Source organism: Podarcis muralis, chromosome 2 (assembly GCF_964188315.1).
Source record: "Podarcis muralis chromosome 2, rPodMur119.hap1.1, whole genome shotgun sequence".
Classification (NCBI taxonomy): Eukaryota; Metazoa; Chordata; class Lepidosauria; order Squamata; family Lacertidae; genus Podarcis; species Podarcis muralis.
Genome location: NC_135656.1, coordinates 115,887,919 through 115,904,874, shown reverse-complemented (window position 1 = coordinate 115,904,874; position 16,956 = coordinate 115,887,919). Strand labels below are relative to the sequence as shown.

Below are 16,956 nucleotides of genomic sequence, written 5' to 3'. Positions count from 1 at the left end.
AAATGAATCTCTCGAACCCTCTCTGTGTGGCCCCTCCCTGGTCTTGCTGCCCCTCGCAAGTGTCCTCGAACTCTGATAATGCTTGTCTTAGAATGATAGAATTGTAGAGTCGGAAGGGGACCTGAGGGTCATCTAGTCCAACCCCCTGCAATGCAGGAGGGGGATCTTACCTACTTTACAGAAGTAAAATTTACTTTTGTTGCTCAGCCCTGTTCAGCTCCTGGCCTTGCCCCCCACCCCCAGCATGTGCCCCTGGAAAGTTGCCCTGGAGGGAATGACAAGGGTTTCTTTTCTACTCTCGCTGCGTATGCAGAGCTAATCCAAGATATTTTGCTGCCTAAGATGAAGCAGCAATGGCACCCCGTTCCCCAAGTCCCAGGACTGCTTCATGCCAGGGTTGTTGTGTGAGACAAAAGGACAGGAGGGTCGCTCCCTCTGTTCTAAGACTCTTCTGAGGCTCCCATGTTCTCTTTGTAATAATTTTTAATTGAGGTATTTATCAAAGTGATACAGAACAGTGCCAAAAACAAAAATTAAACAATGAAGAACAGTCCAACCAGATTGGATCAGCATGGGAACCAAATGTAACTGGCGCGAAAAGCTATACCATATATTATATAAATCACAACTTTTTTCCGGAGGTAAGGAAGCCGCATGGGGGGGGGGGGGACAGTCAAGTCAATAAGGAAAGACATTGCAATTCAAAAACTATATTTCAAATGACCAGCAGAGCGAATGGAAGAGATTGCTGCAATTGTTCATTACTGACATGTGAGATGAAGTCCCAAAACAGAGCGGCAAAATGGTCTGGGTTTAGCTTTTCCAACCTAACGTGCCAAGTGATTTTTTCCCCTCTCCCCTGAAGCACAATTTTCCACACATTTTGCCACCAAATTGAGATGGTAATATTGGCTAATGTTTTCCCAGCCCAGCATTGGCCTGTGGCCCACAAAACGTTGCCCAGGAGGTAATGCAGCCCTCAGGCTCAACAGCTTTCCCCACCCCTGGATTAAATAAAAACCACAGCCAGGAACTGCTCCAGGACCAGCAGCTCCAGGACCAGCTCCTTGGTGTTCCTCTCGGCCTTCAGCCACCCGTGGCACAGCTCCCGGAGCCGACTGTAAGCCCCTCTGGGCCCCTCGGCCTCCCGGTAGCAGAAATGTCTGTAGTGCCAGCACTGGCTCTCCCTCCTCTTGGTGTCCCTCTGCAAGATGGCCGCCTTCCCATAGTCCTCTCTGTCCCCGGCTGCCAGCCTGTCAAAGGTCTACTCTGCTTCGCTGGCAGGAGTCAGGTCGCCCACTCCTGCTTGGGCTACCAGCAGGCTTTGGCCACTTGCTCGAATGAGGTCGGGAAGGCCTTGGCATCATCCCATAGCCTGGGTTCTTCCAGCAACTATGGTTGCCTGGTGTGACAGAGGCGATTCCACCGTCCTCAGGAACTCCTACCACTGCATTTCCCAGTGCTGAAACAGACTCTCACATGGCTCCTGTTTGACCAGCTGCATTCTTGGAAGCACTTCTCCAATACTCCCAGTCTGGAGGACATGAGTCTCTTGCCTATAGCCCAAGCATCCATCCCCTCGAAGCTTTCACACCTCCATTTTCATCCTTGCCAGATCCTGCAGTAATAATGTCTTGCGCCTTCAGAAAAACAAACAGGAGTTTGTGACTCCTTTTTTATGCTATGCATTTGCATAATTTCTTTTCTCTTCAGGTGGTCCTGGTAAGAATTCTGTAACTGAGGCCCCATCTGTGCTGCACATCAAAAGCAGAATCATACCACTTTAAACATTCATGGCTTCCTCCAAAGGATCCTGGGAACTGTAGCTCAAGTGTGCTGAGAATTGTTAGCAGAGCCTTCCCCATTCCCTGCTAGAGCTACAGTTCCCAGAGTTCCCCAGGAAGAAAGACGGACTGTTAAGCCACTCTGGAAACTGTAGCCCTGTGAGGGGGCGTAGGGGTCTCCTAACAACCCTCAGCAGCCTTACAAAACTACAGTTCCCAAAAATTTGTGGGGTTTAAAGAGGCACATTCTGCTTTAAATGCATAGCGTATAAAGCCGTAGATGGGGCCTGAGAAGCAGTGCCTATGCTTACTTACCCCCTCCCAATAAATTTTCCTTTTGTGTCATGTCTTTTCATTTATATTTGTAAGCTGTTGAGGAAACCTTTCTCTTCCCCCCTTTTTATTCTTGTTTAAAGTTTATTGCTTTATCAGCCTGTGGTTCAAGTTATTTTATGTATTCTAGCCACTTAGATATTTTCAATAAAAAATTCACAAAATTGAGTTGAAGGGTTTAATATAGCCGAGTTTCCATCCAATACAAACTAAATATTACATCAAATAATCAGGTATCCGGCAAGCTAAGGAGACTGTTTTTCACTTGATTCAAATTTAGTTTCCAGAAGTTAAGTGTTGCCACTGCTGTTTTCCAAAGGTTCGATGTGTGCTGTGACTGACCACTACTTTTCTCTGTTTGATCAATTTTGCAATGCACCATCTTTGTCTTTACAGCATCAATAACAAATGCTTCAACATTATCAGCTCCAACCTGAAGTTCCTGCTGCACAGTGTCAAATGATATTTCCTTGTTTTCCACAGCCATTCCCACAGTCACATTTTTGCCATGTTCTGTTCCTGCAATAAACCAAGAGAGTTTACCTCTTTGCTCCACTCCAGATTCTTTTCTTATCCCTCTGCTCCTAATATAAGGAATTTCACAGAGGAAGAGAAAAAGGTACACAGCCGATATTCGTCTGAAAGCAACAAAGACTTTTCTGTGGGCACAATGTGGCATCGATTTGTTCCTTGGCAAGTCTGTGGTGACAACCTTGCATCTCACATAGGCGTTTTGTGAAAGTAACAATATGTTTTTTTCTGTCTCTGCATTATATACCCCTTGCATTGAAAGTTAGGGTGGAAATCCGTTGAGTTGACTACCGGAAATATTGTAAGGACTGCATAGTAGCTCTAGTCCCTTTGGGGAATATCCCCGGCATAACAGGAAAGGAGGCTTCACTGTTTTGCATGCTTCCTCTCTGCAATCCTTGGTGGGCCTTTCTAGGAAACAACCTTCTCTGGGTTTAACTCTTTGAAGCTTTGCATAAAAACAAACAAACCACACACCTTTTTGTTGTAGAGTGGGAAAGATGGGTGACAGACACAGCTCTTTTAAGCAACAGCCCTTTATTACAGCAGTTAGCACTGCTCTAAGTCTCTCTGAACAACAGTGAAGCTGGCTGCCTTATATAATGCTCAATAACTTGTAACAGTAACAAATTTCAACTAACTACCCAATTGGCGAAAGCAACTCTCAATCCTTCATTTGCATACTGGTGGCCCAGAGTGAGAACTGCAGCCAGTCTGAATACATAACAAATGCTCCTAGTGAAAACAATGAAGAGACATCATAGCATCATAGAGTGGGAAGGGAACCCCAAGGGTCATCTAGTCCAACCCCCTGCAATGCAGGAATCTAGTGAAAGCATCCATGACAGAGGGCCATCCAATCTCTGCTTAAAAACCTTCAAGGAAGGAAAGTTCACAACTTACCGTCAGAAAGTTCTTCCTGATGTTTAGTCGGAATCTCCTTCCTTGTAACTTGAGCCTTCCCTCCGCAGCACGAGAAAACAAGTTTGCTCCATCTTCCATGTGACAGAATGCAAGGCTTAAGTGCCAGCCAACTCTTATTTCTAAATAAAGGTCTTTCAAAATACATCAAAATACATTCGGAGTTTCATTTGACAAGTATTTTTTTTAAAGAAACAGATCACTGCTGAGCTGCCCCTGCAGTTGTCAGGCCTTGGGAGGCTGCACTGTTGCAGTTAAATACAGATAACTTGTGATGCCCAAAAGGACATAGTGGCTGAGGGAGGAGAGGCAGCCATAAGTAAGAGAAAGGAGGGGGAAAGCCCCTAAGACAAGGAGGCTGAGGAGAAGGTGGATCAGGGCCAGCTGGAGAAACTGCATCTGGCTTCAGGGTTGTTCTCTACTATTTTAGACACATAGTTTATATATTTAGATATGTGTGTGATATAAGTAAAAAAAACCCTGCTCCTTTTCCCTTATGGGGTACCCAAGAGACCATGTAGAGTCCTTTTGTAGGTTCTCTATAGGAGAAAATAACAGAGACCAACCAGAGAATATTGAGAAGCAAAGCTGCTAGTAAGCCTGATCTTTATTAACTGTTGCAGCAGGGTGCTCCCTGCACACGCAGGAGAGAGAAGGAGAACCCCAGCCATTTTAAATTGCCCGCCCTGGAGTCCAAGAGCACCCCCAGAAACATCATACATACATCACAGAAGGCGACAACAGAAATCTGAGTGCATTGTTTTCACCCAGTTTGCCAAGTTACCTGTTAATGGTTACTTGACTGGATTACCTGGGGAGCCTTGCTATTCTTTTGTAATGATAATACTTAATTCCTGAGCCAGGTCAGAGGCTCACCCTATTCACACCTTAAATGTGCCCTTAAGGCTCGTTTGTGAGGACAGAGACAATGGGGAGGTATCTGCATTTCCTTCAACCTTGTTGAGAAATATTTGAGGCGACTGAAAGAGTCAAAATGGCTTTCGGACTTTTCCTGGGGGTTTCAGACATGTGGTTTATATATTTATATATGTGTTTGCTTGATACACTTATGAACATTTATTATATATATAAGACCTAAACATTCTTATAACATGTGCATTTATGAATATTTATTCTATATTTGAGACCTTAGAATTCTTATAACAATATGTGTTTGCTTGATACACTTATGAACATTTATTATATATATAAGACCTAAACATTCTTATAACATGTGCATTTATGAATATTTATTCTATATTTGAGACCTTAGAATTCTTATAACAATAGTGCTTTATAGAAGGAGGTTGTTTTACTGGTTTGATAATTATTCTATAATTGTGATGTTCTATTATGTTATTTGCACTGGATTATGGCTAGAGAGTTCCAGAAAGACATCTACTTCTGCTTCATTGACTATGCAAAAGCCTTTGACTGTGTCGACCATAGCAAACTATGGCAAGTTCTTAAAGAAATGGGAGTGCCTGATCACCTCCTCTGTCTCCTGAGAAATCTCTATGTGGGACAAGAAGCTACAGTTAGAACTCAATATGGAACAACTGATTGGTTCAAAATTGGGAAAGGAGTACGACAAGGCTGCATATTGTCTCCCTGCTTATTTAACTTATATGCAGAATTCATCATGCGAAAGGCTGGGCTGGATGAATCCCTAAGATTGTCGGAAGAAATATCAACAACCTCAGCTATGCAGATGGCACAACATTGATGGCAGAAACTGAGGAGGAATTAAAGAACCTTTTAATGAGGGTGAAAGAGGAGAGTGCAAAATATAGTTTGAAGCTCAACATCAAAAAAACGAAGATCATGGCCACTGGTCCCATCACCTCTTGGCAAATAGAAGGGGAAGAAATGGAGGCAGTGAGAGATTTTACTTTCTTGGGCTCCATGATCACTGCAGATGGTGAGAGCAGCCACGAAATTAAAAGACGCCTGCTTCTTGGGAGAAAAGCAATGACAAACCTAGACAGCATCTTAAAAAACAGAGACATCACCTTGCCAACAAAGGTCCGTATAGTTAAAACTATGGTTTTCCCAGTAGTGATGTATGGAAGTGAGAGCTGGACCATAAAGAAGGCTGATTGCCGAAGAATGGATGCTTTTGAATTATGGTCTGGAGGAGACTCTTGAGAGTCCCATGGACTGCAAGAAGATCAAACCTATCCATTCTGAAGGAAATCAGCCCTGAGTGCTCACTGGAAGGACAGATCCTGAAGCTGAGACTCCAATACTTTGGCCATCTCATGAGAAGAGAAGACTCCCTGGAAAAAACCCTGATGTTGGGAAATATGGAGGGCACAAGGAGAAGGGGACAAGAGAGGATGAGATGGTTGGACAGTGTTCTCGAAGCTACCAGCATGAGTTTGACTAAAATGCTGGAGGCAGTGGAAGACAAAAGTGCCTGGCGTGCTCTGGTCCATGGGGTCACGAAGAGTCGGACATGACTAAACGACTAAACAACAACAAATTATGTTATTGCTTGTGAGTCACTTTGTGACTCGTGTGAGTGAAAAGTGGCCTAGGTATACAAAACATGAAATGAATGAAAATGGCTGAGGGGAAAGAGGCAGTTATTAATGGGGAAAATCCCAAAAGGAGGCAGCTCAGGAGAAGCAGAGGCATGGCTAACCAGAGACACAAAAGGGAAAACAGGGTTGGCTTTTTCCTGTCTACCTGAGTTGCCAACTTCTACTTCTCTCCAGGCTCCCAGGCTCTGACGTACATACTTAGCTGTCAAAAAAGTCACTACTGATTCTGTCACTGAGAATCCCAGCTCCTCCAATAAACATCTAAGGATCCCCAGAATTTGGAAAGCTGGGCAAGGTGCTTGCTTCATTGATAATATTTGGAAGAAAGACTCTCAGGGAAATGTGACTTGTGACCCTCAGTAATTTTCAGCCATCTCAAAAGGGGCCTGTGGGTTTAAAATTTGATAACCCCAGCTTTAAAACTATATCAACAGCAACAGAAAGGCAGTGCAGCAGGGTTGGCGGGGGTGTGTGTGTGTGTGTGTGTGTGTGTGTGAGTGAGAGAGAGAGAGAGAGAGAGAGAGAGAGAGAGAGTGAGTGTCAATTTGCCAAAATCTTTCGGGAATAAACAGAACGACTTTCAAAGAGCACCACAGATCCTGGGGGCCAAAACAGAAAAGTCCCTGCTTGTTGCTGAGACCAGTCTGACTTATAGAAGTTGAAAAGGTCTCACTTGTTGTTTTGTAGAGATTGATTTGGCAGAGTTTCATATGGGCATCCTAACTAAGAGCTAGAACATTTTAAGGCTTAACTAGAAAAACCGGCACCTTGGATTGCAAACCTAAGCATGTGTTTACTGAAAAATAAGTCACATTAAGATCAGTGGGGCTTAAGAATTAGCTTGTAAGTACAACAGTGTGTAAGTGCAGTAAGTGCCAACAGTGTGACGCGGCAGCTAAAAAAGCCAATGCAATTCTGGGCTGCATCAATAGGAGTATAGCATCTAGATCAAGGGAAGTAATAGTGCCACTGTATTCTGCTCTGGTCAGACCTCACCTGGAGTACTGTGTCCAGTTCTGGGCACCAGAGTTCAAGGAGGACACTGACAAACTGGAACGTGTCCAGAGGAGGGCAACCAAAATGGTCAAAGGCCTGGAAACGATGCCTTATGAGGAACGGCTAAGGGAGCTGGGCATGTTTAGCCTGGAGAAGAGGAGGTTAAGGGGTGATATGATAGCCATGTTCAAATATATAAAAGGATGTCACATAGAGGAGGGAGAAAGGTTGTTTTCTGCTGCTCCAGAGAAGCGGACACGGAGCAATGGATCCAAACTACAAGAAAGAAGATTCCACCTAAACATTAGGAAGAACTTCCTGACAGTAAGAGCTGTTCGACAGTGGAATTTGCTGCCAAGGAGTGTGGTGGAGTCTCTGTCTTTGGAGGTCTTTAAGCAGAGGCTTTACAACCATATGTCAGGAGTGCTCTCAGGGGGTTGGACTCGATGGCCCTTGTGGTCTCTTCCAACGCTATGATTCTATGATTCTACAAGAGGTTAAGTAAAAGAAGTCACTCCACTGATTCTGAAACTTCAAAGCCATTTTTAATAGACAAAAAGTAATTCAACAATTCCTCCTTGCCCCCCAGCTGCCACATTTTAACAGGGCATACATAACTTTGCATATCTATCTCCACATGTATCAGAACACGGTATATAGGGTCTCTCTATTGACTCTTCTGGGTGTGTAACAAGGTCTAATTTCCTACTTGGTTAGAGCAGGGATAGCCAAAGTGGTGCCTTCCACTTTTTGCTGAACTACAACTTTATTCATCCCTGCCCACTGGGCCATATTGGTTGGCTGTGGCTGATGACAGTTGCGGAGTCCCACACTATTTGAATTATGCCAGATTGACTATGCATAGATTCAAATGTCAATTACAGTACCATATGCATCTTTTAAATTGGAGGATTTCAGCCTTGTGCAGTTGAAATCCATCCAGTTGAAATTGAACAAATTAATTGCATGTGAAGAGAAGAGCTTAAAAGCTTGTTTTGTGCTGTGCTTTCCTGGCATGAAAAAACTTTTAAGCGTTGTCTTGCTTACCAGGCTCTGGGAGGCTCTTGCAGGAACTCAGACAGACCCATGGGATCCCCAAGCTTACTCACTGGGCTGGTAAGCAAGCTGGAGAGCTTAAAAGCTCTCTGCCCTTCCTTGGAAGGTAAGGATGGTCTCATGGGGGCAGTTTCAAGAGGGTGGTTTGCATATGTGTGTTTTTGTATACAGGCCCCATCCCCAGAATGTAGCCCTTGTACAAGATGCAATCATACAGCATTAAGCTTCCTTTTACATCAGAACAAGCAACATTCTCCCTTGCTCTCTGGTGATTCACATGACTGTTCCTCTGGATTTGTGCATCAACAGTTCCAGGAAAGTTCTACAAAGCATTCTTCAAGGAAACAACCAGGAAGAGAGAGAAAATGGGCGGAAAGCAATGTGTCTTCATATAGAAGCACGGGCTTTACAGATTACAAGCCTCCACACCCAAGCAACCCATCACTCTCACCGTTGCAACAAGTGAAGTCAGATTCAGATAGGGGGGAAATGACAGAGTGGTGTTGGGGAAACAAGTGGTGCTCTCTATCTCTCCTTCATTCATCAAATTTTACAGTCAGAAGTTTAATATCGACAACTTCTCACTATAAGCTTTTTCCTCACTCAAAGCATCCATAGGCTTTCTTTCCTGTGTGGATTCTCTGATGGTCAATGAAACACTCTCTAAAGCAGGAGTAGGGAGCCACCAGGCCACGGGCCAATTTAGGCCCATCAGACCTCCCTAATTTGGCTCACAGGGCCATTTTGGCACAGCCATGCCCATAGGCCCTACACCCGATACCATGCATGATATCAGGTCAGACACTGGGGCAGGAAAAATGTGGCCAGGCCAAAAAGGGGTCACAGCCATCACCAAAGATAGTCAGTGCTTGCACGGCCCTGTACCTTTGCCTGCATGGTCCAGTTTCAAACTAAATCAAGATTAGTTTAGAACAATTCCTTGTACAAGTCTCCCGGTGTGTTCTCAACCCGGTTTTCCAACGAAAGCTTCTGCCACACTCAGTACATGTGAACATTTTCTATGGATCCACAAATGTTTGAACACACAGTTTCTCCAGTGAAACTTTTCCCCACACTGTGGGCATCCATAAGGCATCTCCTATATGGACCCTATGATGATCTTCAAGGCGGACCTTGTTCATTAAGGTTTTGCCACACGAGGGACATTGATAGGGTGCCTTCTCTGCAGGAGGAGTTCCCTGGATTACAAATCCTGGTGTGCTGGGGCACACATTCCCAGGCTGGGAGGAGTACGACAATTTTTTCACCCACATGTGTGCGACAGTTTCCTTTTGGGGCTTGCGGCCTTCTAAGAGCTTGATGGGCTCCTTTTGTGTCTTCACTGTCTTCTTTCCCTGCTGCCCTTCAGGTTCCCATTCTGGTTCTTGAGCCAGTGTCATCTTACTTTGAGGAAATTCTGCTATCCTTCCATTAGATACACCCTCACTCTCATTCCTTTCCTGCTGAGGAGTCTCCACCCTGAACTTACTTAGCCCCTCATTTCCTACAGGGATAGAGAGAAAGTTGAATTAACCCACACAATGTTTAATCAACCAATCAGTTTGATTAATTCTTCAACACAGAGAATGAAACTTACATAGAAGTGTTGTGCTGGGTGGGGCAAATCCATTATTATAACTTCCTAGCAGGTGGATTGCTGTTGTTTACCAGGAGGGAGAGGGGAAAGGTCAGTGTGGTGCAAAGGCACTGGCAGAAGCACTGGTCTGGCTCACTCTGCTGGTGTGTTTGCACCATGCCAACCTCCTCACCCATCTATCGCCTGGTAAGCAGCAGTAACCCACCTGCTGGGAAGCTGGCATAGCAACTCTGCCCCACCTACTGAGCCACTTCTGAAAGGGCATAATAGGGGGGAAATTTTCTGTTCCGTGTACTGTTTCATAAAATTAAAGAGTAACTTAACGAATGTATATAATACAAGGAAAACTGGGCAACTGGATTGGCCTCAGTAGTGGTCAAATCTGAAATCAAAGTTGCAATTAAGTCCCCAGCAGCTGTTCTGAGGAAGCACTGTTTTGCCCTCAGCTCCAGTTGCTGGACTACCCGCCCCCTGCAAAAAAATCCCAACAAAGCAGGTTTCCACAAGTCTATTGTCTGCTCATATCTGCAGCCTCAAAGTAATCTCTGACCTTTGGTGAGAGATGCCCTGGCAAGCAGTTGCTTCTTGCCTCTGGGTTCCATCTTGGTCTTGTGGATTCTCTGGTGGCCAGCAAGGGCATGTATCCCACAGAAGGTTTTCTCGCACTCAAAGCACTGGTAAAGTCTTTCCTGCCTGTGCTGAGCGATGTTTGAGGAGCAAGTTCTGGACCCGCGACGGAGTTTTTTCTCTTGTGGTGGATCTGCGATTCCTTCTGCAAACTCCTGGATCATACCATGCAGAGTCGGCACTCCCTGCTTCATCCCTTGGTCACTCATTTGAGGCCACATCACTCCAGGACTCAGGGAAACACCAGGACTCAAGGGGACAGTGTCCTGGGGTTCTCCTGATCGTATCACAGATGGGCCTTGTCGCTCAGGGCTTCCTTGCTGAGAATTTTCAGTTTCCTTCCTGTTCATGCTCCTGCCTGTCGTGAAGGTGAGAAAACACAGGGGGGATCATTGCTATTTTATACAAGAGCATTGTAAAGAGAACTGAGCTTGGAAGCAGGAGGGCCAGAGTTCATTCTTAACTCTCTGGCATAGACTTACTGCCTGGCCTTGTGCAAACCCTGAACACCCGGCCTCAATATCTGCTGTCCAGAGAAAATATGCCAGTGGTAATCAGTTGCTCAGGTCCTGCTCATGGGATTCCCATGGGCATCTGCTTGGCCGCTGCCAGAAAAATATACTGGACTAGATGGTTCTTAGGCCTAATCTAGCAGAACTGGTCATGATGGTAATGTCAATATCAACCGCAGTGTTGCATCTGGGTATCAGTTGCTGGGAATCATGAGCTGGTTTGCTCTTCTCGTGGTCCTGCTTGTAGGTTTCCAAGGGACATAGCGGGAGAAATAAGGTGCTGGGCTAGGGTGCAGGATTTGATCATGGGTGCAGGCTCTCTTTCTTACATTCTTCTCCTGTAATATGGGAATAACAGGGACCACTATCCCCCTAACAAGATTACTGGAAGTACAAACACAGCCAATATCTCCATCTCAGTCTCTGCTCTCTCTAACTAATAAAGGATCTTGAGAAGCAGGGGGATGGGAAAGGACCTTCTCTGTGTTTTAGACGCTGAATTGCTGCTGCAAGTCAGAGCAGGTAGTATTGGATTAGATGGGGCAAGACGCTGATGTGGTTTCAGGCTGTTGCCTATGTACTCATCGCCACCAGGATGTAGCCATGGAGTCTCTGTGATAACCCTTACCTGAGAGAGTCTTACCTGGGAATGTATCTTTATGCTCAGAGTTTGGGACAAATACTAATTTTTCTTGTCCAACCAGGCTGGGGAAGACCACTGGTCCTCCTACAGGTTGGAGACACAATTGATGAATGGGGAGAAAAGAGGAGTTTGTCTCACAACTGGGAGAAATATGGATGCCAGACATATCCAATGCTTTTGGGGTGCGACAGCAGTGTACATATGCTTGAGACATTACCTGAGAAAGCAACGGTCTCATCCTCCTCCACCAAAACTTTCCAGTACACAGGGGTCTGAATGGGATTGAGCACAGCCTTCTCTGTTGTATCCGACAAGACAGTCGCACCCTTCAAATCAACTGTCCCCTGAAACTACAAGAGGGTTTCCTGCTCTGAATACAGAACTGTAGACAGGTCACATTCATGCCATACATTTAAAGCTAGTTTCTTCCCTCCAAAGAAACCTGGATGCACTGTTGTTTGTTATGGGTGCTGGGAATTGTAACTGTATGAGGAATAAGCAGCAGTTCCAAGGATTCCTTGGCAGGTGCTTCTAAATGCATGGTGTCAGGAAAGTGTCCCCCGCCCCGAGCACAGCAGAAGAGTCAGCCTCAGAAACTGAGCTAAAGGAACAAGGGGCCGACTTCAGATGAGAGCTGTTTGTCAGAGTTTAGAGAGGACAGCCCAGCCCCACTCCTTCCCAAGGAAGAAGCTGTTAGCTCCCAAGGAGAGGAAGAGTTGGAAGTCAGCCAGAGCGTTGCCAGGCAACCATCAGATAAGCCAAAGTCTAAGTCTGTGTCTTCTGGGAGTGGGGAGGAGACAGGCCAGCTGTTCAGTCCCCGTACTAGAAGATGGGAGAAGCTCAGAGAACAAGGGAAAGGAAGGAGAAGAATGGCTTGATTTTGGCGTTTTTCCTGTTGGGGAAGGGACAGTGAGACAGACTGAGCAACTACTGTTAATGAGAGCAGGCGGGAAGACCGGGCTCTGGATATGTTTCGTCATGTAAAGAAACTTACATAAAACTGACGGGGAGTCGTTGCTGCTTATTAGGCTGCTTGATTGCCAGAGATCGTTATATATGGCATGGATGTGACCTGGAAAATACCTTCTTGGCCAACCAGTCTAATTTCCTGCTTGATGCAGGAGATTCAGAGCTAGAGTTCTCCAGATTCAGATTGAAGATCTCCAGCAATTCTTACCATCAAAATGTTTCTCCTCATGTCCAACCAAAATCTCCCTTCCTGCCACTTAAATCTCTTAAATCTAGCCCCTTAGGTCCCTCACTATCACATATGCATCTGCTTCCTATAGAAACTAAGGTTTTTAGTGAAGTAGCACCAGTACTTTAAAACACAGTTTAGAGAAACAAACTGTTGCTTGTCCGGTCGTTTGCAGGACAACCGATGGTTTGTTGAACAACCCAGTGGTGGAGCTTCATGCTCCAGCACCAGGGGGCGGAGAGCAGGCAGGGGCGTGGCTAGTGCGCATCCCGGGGGCGTGGTGGGTGGTACACTCCCCCCGCCCCCCTCTACCTCCGCCAGTGGAACAACCTATGGGTTAGTGCAGCATTGGCAGACCTCAGCCCATGGGCTTCATTAGGCTGGACAGGCCTCCATGGTCATTTTGGGCAAATCAGTCAGGAATAGGAAAAACTAAAATGAAACAGATGGCACCTTCTGAATTTGGCAGCAAGGTGACAGAAAAAAGATGCCCAATTCAAAAAAAACACAGACTTTTTGATGCAAAGAAAGATTCAGGAGCCCGCAGGAGGAGGGGAGACCCCACAACAGCTAATGCATGAAACCCACCTCATCCAAGACACCTTCTGCCAGCTCTGATCCACCAGGGCAATGCAAGGGAGCAGAGACACTTGGGGATGCTGTTCTGCTGGCTGTAAGAGACAAGAACAGGTTATGTTTTCAGAAGCAACGTTTGTATTGTCATTTATTTCAGTCGTTTCCATGATCCATCCCTTCTCAAAACATAATCAAAGCGGCTTACAAGTATCAGAGAGTTTGGACACACACAGGAGGAGATCCACTTGTGGTAGCCACAGATCACAACAGCCATTCCACTAGTGGACGCCCTGTTCTTAGCGGAGCACAACAGCCAAATCCAATGGGCTGCTTGGACCGGGAGAGTTATTGTGTTAGCACTACCTATTTTGCCCTCCTCTGCACAACAAAAAGAGCTTGCCCAGCAACATCAAAAATTCCACTTCCTTCTATCAGCAGTGGCAGCTGCTGGGGTCAAAGGGGGGGATGAGGGGTGGGCATAGAAAGGCCTGCCTTGGTCACCTGCCTGCCCCACTTGCTCGGCCAGCCTATGGTGAGTCACTTAACCCTTACATAGAAGCGTGGCACCACCATCACCCTGCTGCTTGGCTTCCTTGCAGATCTCTCTCTCGGCGGAGTGGGCCGCCATCTCCTCTGCTCTCAAGAAACTCTGGGTCATCTTCTGCAACGGCTCCTGAAACAGCATGGAAAATTCCACCCCATAAAGTGGATTGAAACAGAAACATTAGGGATAGAGGCCATACTCAATTTCTGAACTCCTGTTTCCTTGGGGACACCGCTCTGGAAGTGGCTTAATGTTGAGGGGAGTGCAGAAGATCCCAAGCTAAGTCCCCATTTTAGTTTTGTTCTTTAAAAGGATCAGGTAGCGGGAAACAGCTGCTGCTGGCCAGAGCAGGAGACAATGGCCTGACTCACTTGAAGTGAGCTGTACAGTGGTACCTCAGGTTAAGTACTTAATTTGTTCCGGAGGTCCATTCTTAACGTGAAACTGTTCTTAACCTGAAGCATCACTTTAGCTAATGGGGCCTCCCGCTGCCGCCGCACTGCCAGAGTCTGATTTCTGTTCTCATCCTGAAGCAAAGTTCTTAACCTGAAGCACTATTTCTGGGTGAGCGGAGTCTGTAACCTGAGGCGTATGTAACCCGAGGTACCACTGTATATCACTTTTGAAACTTTATTTATTTACTTTTTTGTTTCCTTCCTTCAATTTAAATCCTGCCCTTTCTCCAGAGGGGGAAAGATATCAAGAGAAAACTATTTCAAAACCATCCTAAAAACAGTTAAAACATTTGTGGCACAATGGGTCAGTGTACCTGGCTGTTAACCAGAAGGCTGGTGGTTCAAGCCCACCCAAGGACAGCTTTGGGCAGGATTCCTGCATTGCAGGGGGTTGGACTAGATGACCCTTGGGGTCCCTTCTACAACTCTACAATTCTATGATACTACGATTTCAAAACAGTGATCTCAGGTGTGCCAGGAACAGTGGTTTTCACCCATCAAATACCTGGGTCAACAGGAATGTTTTCAACATTTCACCTGAATGAAGGGCACACACATACTTCGCAAGAAGGGAGGGCATTCCACAAACAGGAGACCCTATCATAGGCTTTCTCTGCACCAACTAAATAGCACCAACTTTGGTGCAAACCCACCAAAATGGCCTTGATCCACACCTTTTACTTATTTTGTTTAATTTCCAGCCTCCCCCGCCCCTCAAAAGAAGTCAGCATTGGGCTATTTTGAGATTTCCCCCCACTTCCTAACCCCGCCCCAGTTCTTAAGATGTGGTTCCCTTCTACGATTGGATTGAAGACTTATACAAACTCGCAACATGTGAACAATCTGCATATAAACGCAGACTTGCCATGGACAAATTCAATGATCTTTGGAATTCATTCTTACAGCTACTGTAATAGGTTAAGAATTTGTGAGGTACAATAACCTTGCAAAATATACAGTTTTGGGTTTCCCCCCCTCCCCCCTTTTATTTTCCCTTCTACACAGGTTCTGTTTCTCTTTTTCGCTCTCTCTTTTATTTATGTCTCACCATGTTTAGTGCACATATAATTAGGTACTTTTTGAACTTTCAATAAAAATATTTAATTATTATTTTTTAAAAATATGTTTTGCATTCCCATGAGGTTTCTCCATTCCTATTGTGCCTGAACGAAGCTTGTGGAGACTGGTGGTCCATGGACCAGTTTGGGAACCTCTGCTGTAGATCAAGCCTATATTAATAGCACAAGAGCAAGGCAGGCCTCTTTTCTCAGCAGTTGGCAACCCACATCATCCCTCTGCGCTTCAAACAGACAGGCCATTAAGTTTTCACATCATGCAAATCTCACCTCCAGTCTCCACATCTTGGCCTCTTGATGGTTCCTCAGGAGGTCTTCTGCCAGGGCCACTGCCTGGGCGCAGGCTTTTGGGCTACATTTCTCCATCCTCTTTTGGGTTTCCTGGGGCAGGATGGCCAGGAACTGCTCCAGGACCACCAGATCCAGGATCTGCTCCTTGGTGTGTTTCTCTGGCTTCAACCACTGACGACAAAGCTCACGGAGCTGGCCATATGCCCTCTGCGGGTCTTCCACCTCCTGGAAGCGGAACTGCCTGAAGGACTGGCGCTGGATCTCCATTTTGATTGCATCCCCTTGCAAGATGGCAGCCTTCACTTTCCCATAGTCCTCTCTGTCGCCAGCAGCCAGCTTTCTAAAGGCTCTTGCTGCTTCTCCGCCAAGGGCCGGCACAAGCCGGGCTGCCCACTCTTCTCTCGGCCATTGACAAGCTTCGGCAACTTTCTCAAAGGAGACCAGGAGCCCTTCAGGATCATCTTCTGACAATATGGGCTCTGTCAGTCCTGGATTCTCCAGAGTCAGCTTTGGGGGCTGGAGGTCCTTCAGGAATTCTTCAGATTGGCTCACCCTCTGCTGTGGCGGCCGCTCCTGGGTTTGCTGGTTAACATTTTGTGGTGCTGCCCGTCTTGGAAACTCTTCAAAGTGGGCAATGCCTGGACCTTTTCCCAGGTCTTCACAGCTTATCTCCATTTTTGACCCTCAGTTTCTCTCCCCCCCTTATTCTCTTGGCAAAATCCTGTCAGTTACAACAGGTAGCTCTATGCACATTTCTGAGGCCTTGAGCCTTTTCTTGAGAAAATTCCCCAAGAGCGTAGTCTTGGGTGGTGGGGATACTCCCTACAGGAAAGAGATAAGAGTAGAAAATAAGTACAGTGGTACCTCGGGTTAAGAACTTAATTCGTTCTGGAGGTCTGTTCTTAACCTGAAACTGTTCTTAACCTGAGGTACCACTTTAGCTAATAGGGCCTCCTGCTCTGCCGCACCGCCAGAGCACAATTTCTGTTCTCACCCTGAAGCAAAGTTCTTAACCCGAGGTACTATTTCTGGGTAGCGGAGTCTGTAACTTGAGGCATCTGTAACCCAAGGTACCACTGTATCTGTTTAGTTACATGATACATACTTGAGGGAGAAGCCAACTTTTGTTCTTTATTTCTACCAACTCCCCCCCCCCCCGCCCAAAAAATAATAATAATTAAGAAACAGCTTGGACAGTGTCTTGCCAAAGGCAAGGGGCTTCTTTCTCTGGGATACAGAAACAATACAAGACACAAGTGATGATAACGCT

General features: G+C 45.9%; 1 protein-coding gene across 2 annotated transcripts; it reads right to left on the bottom strand.

Annotated features, from left to right (window-relative positions):
- Nucleotides 1-7,582: 7,582 nt before the first annotated feature.
- On the bottom strand, nt 7,583-16,361 carry LOC114591022 (uncharacterized). 2 transcript variants are annotated; one of them, XM_028717686.2, is made up of 7 exons: nt 15,666-16,361; nt 13,873-13,993; nt 13,333-13,415; nt 11,764-11,896; nt 11,547-11,630; nt 10,315-10,749; nt 7,583-9,671 (listed from the first exon to the last, which is right to left on the bottom strand). In XM_028717686.2, the coding sequence occupies exons 1-7, from the start codon at nt 16,359-16,361 to the stop codon at nt 9,187-9,189; spliced, it is 2,037 nt and encodes a 678-aa protein (XP_028573519.2). In that variant the 3' UTR covers nt 7,583-9,186. The 2 variants fall into 2 exon arrangements, with proteins under 2 accessions (XP_028573519.2, XP_077777805.1); XM_077921679.1 differs by lacking the exon at nt 11,547-11,630.
- Nucleotides 16,362-16,956: the final 595 nt, after the last annotated feature.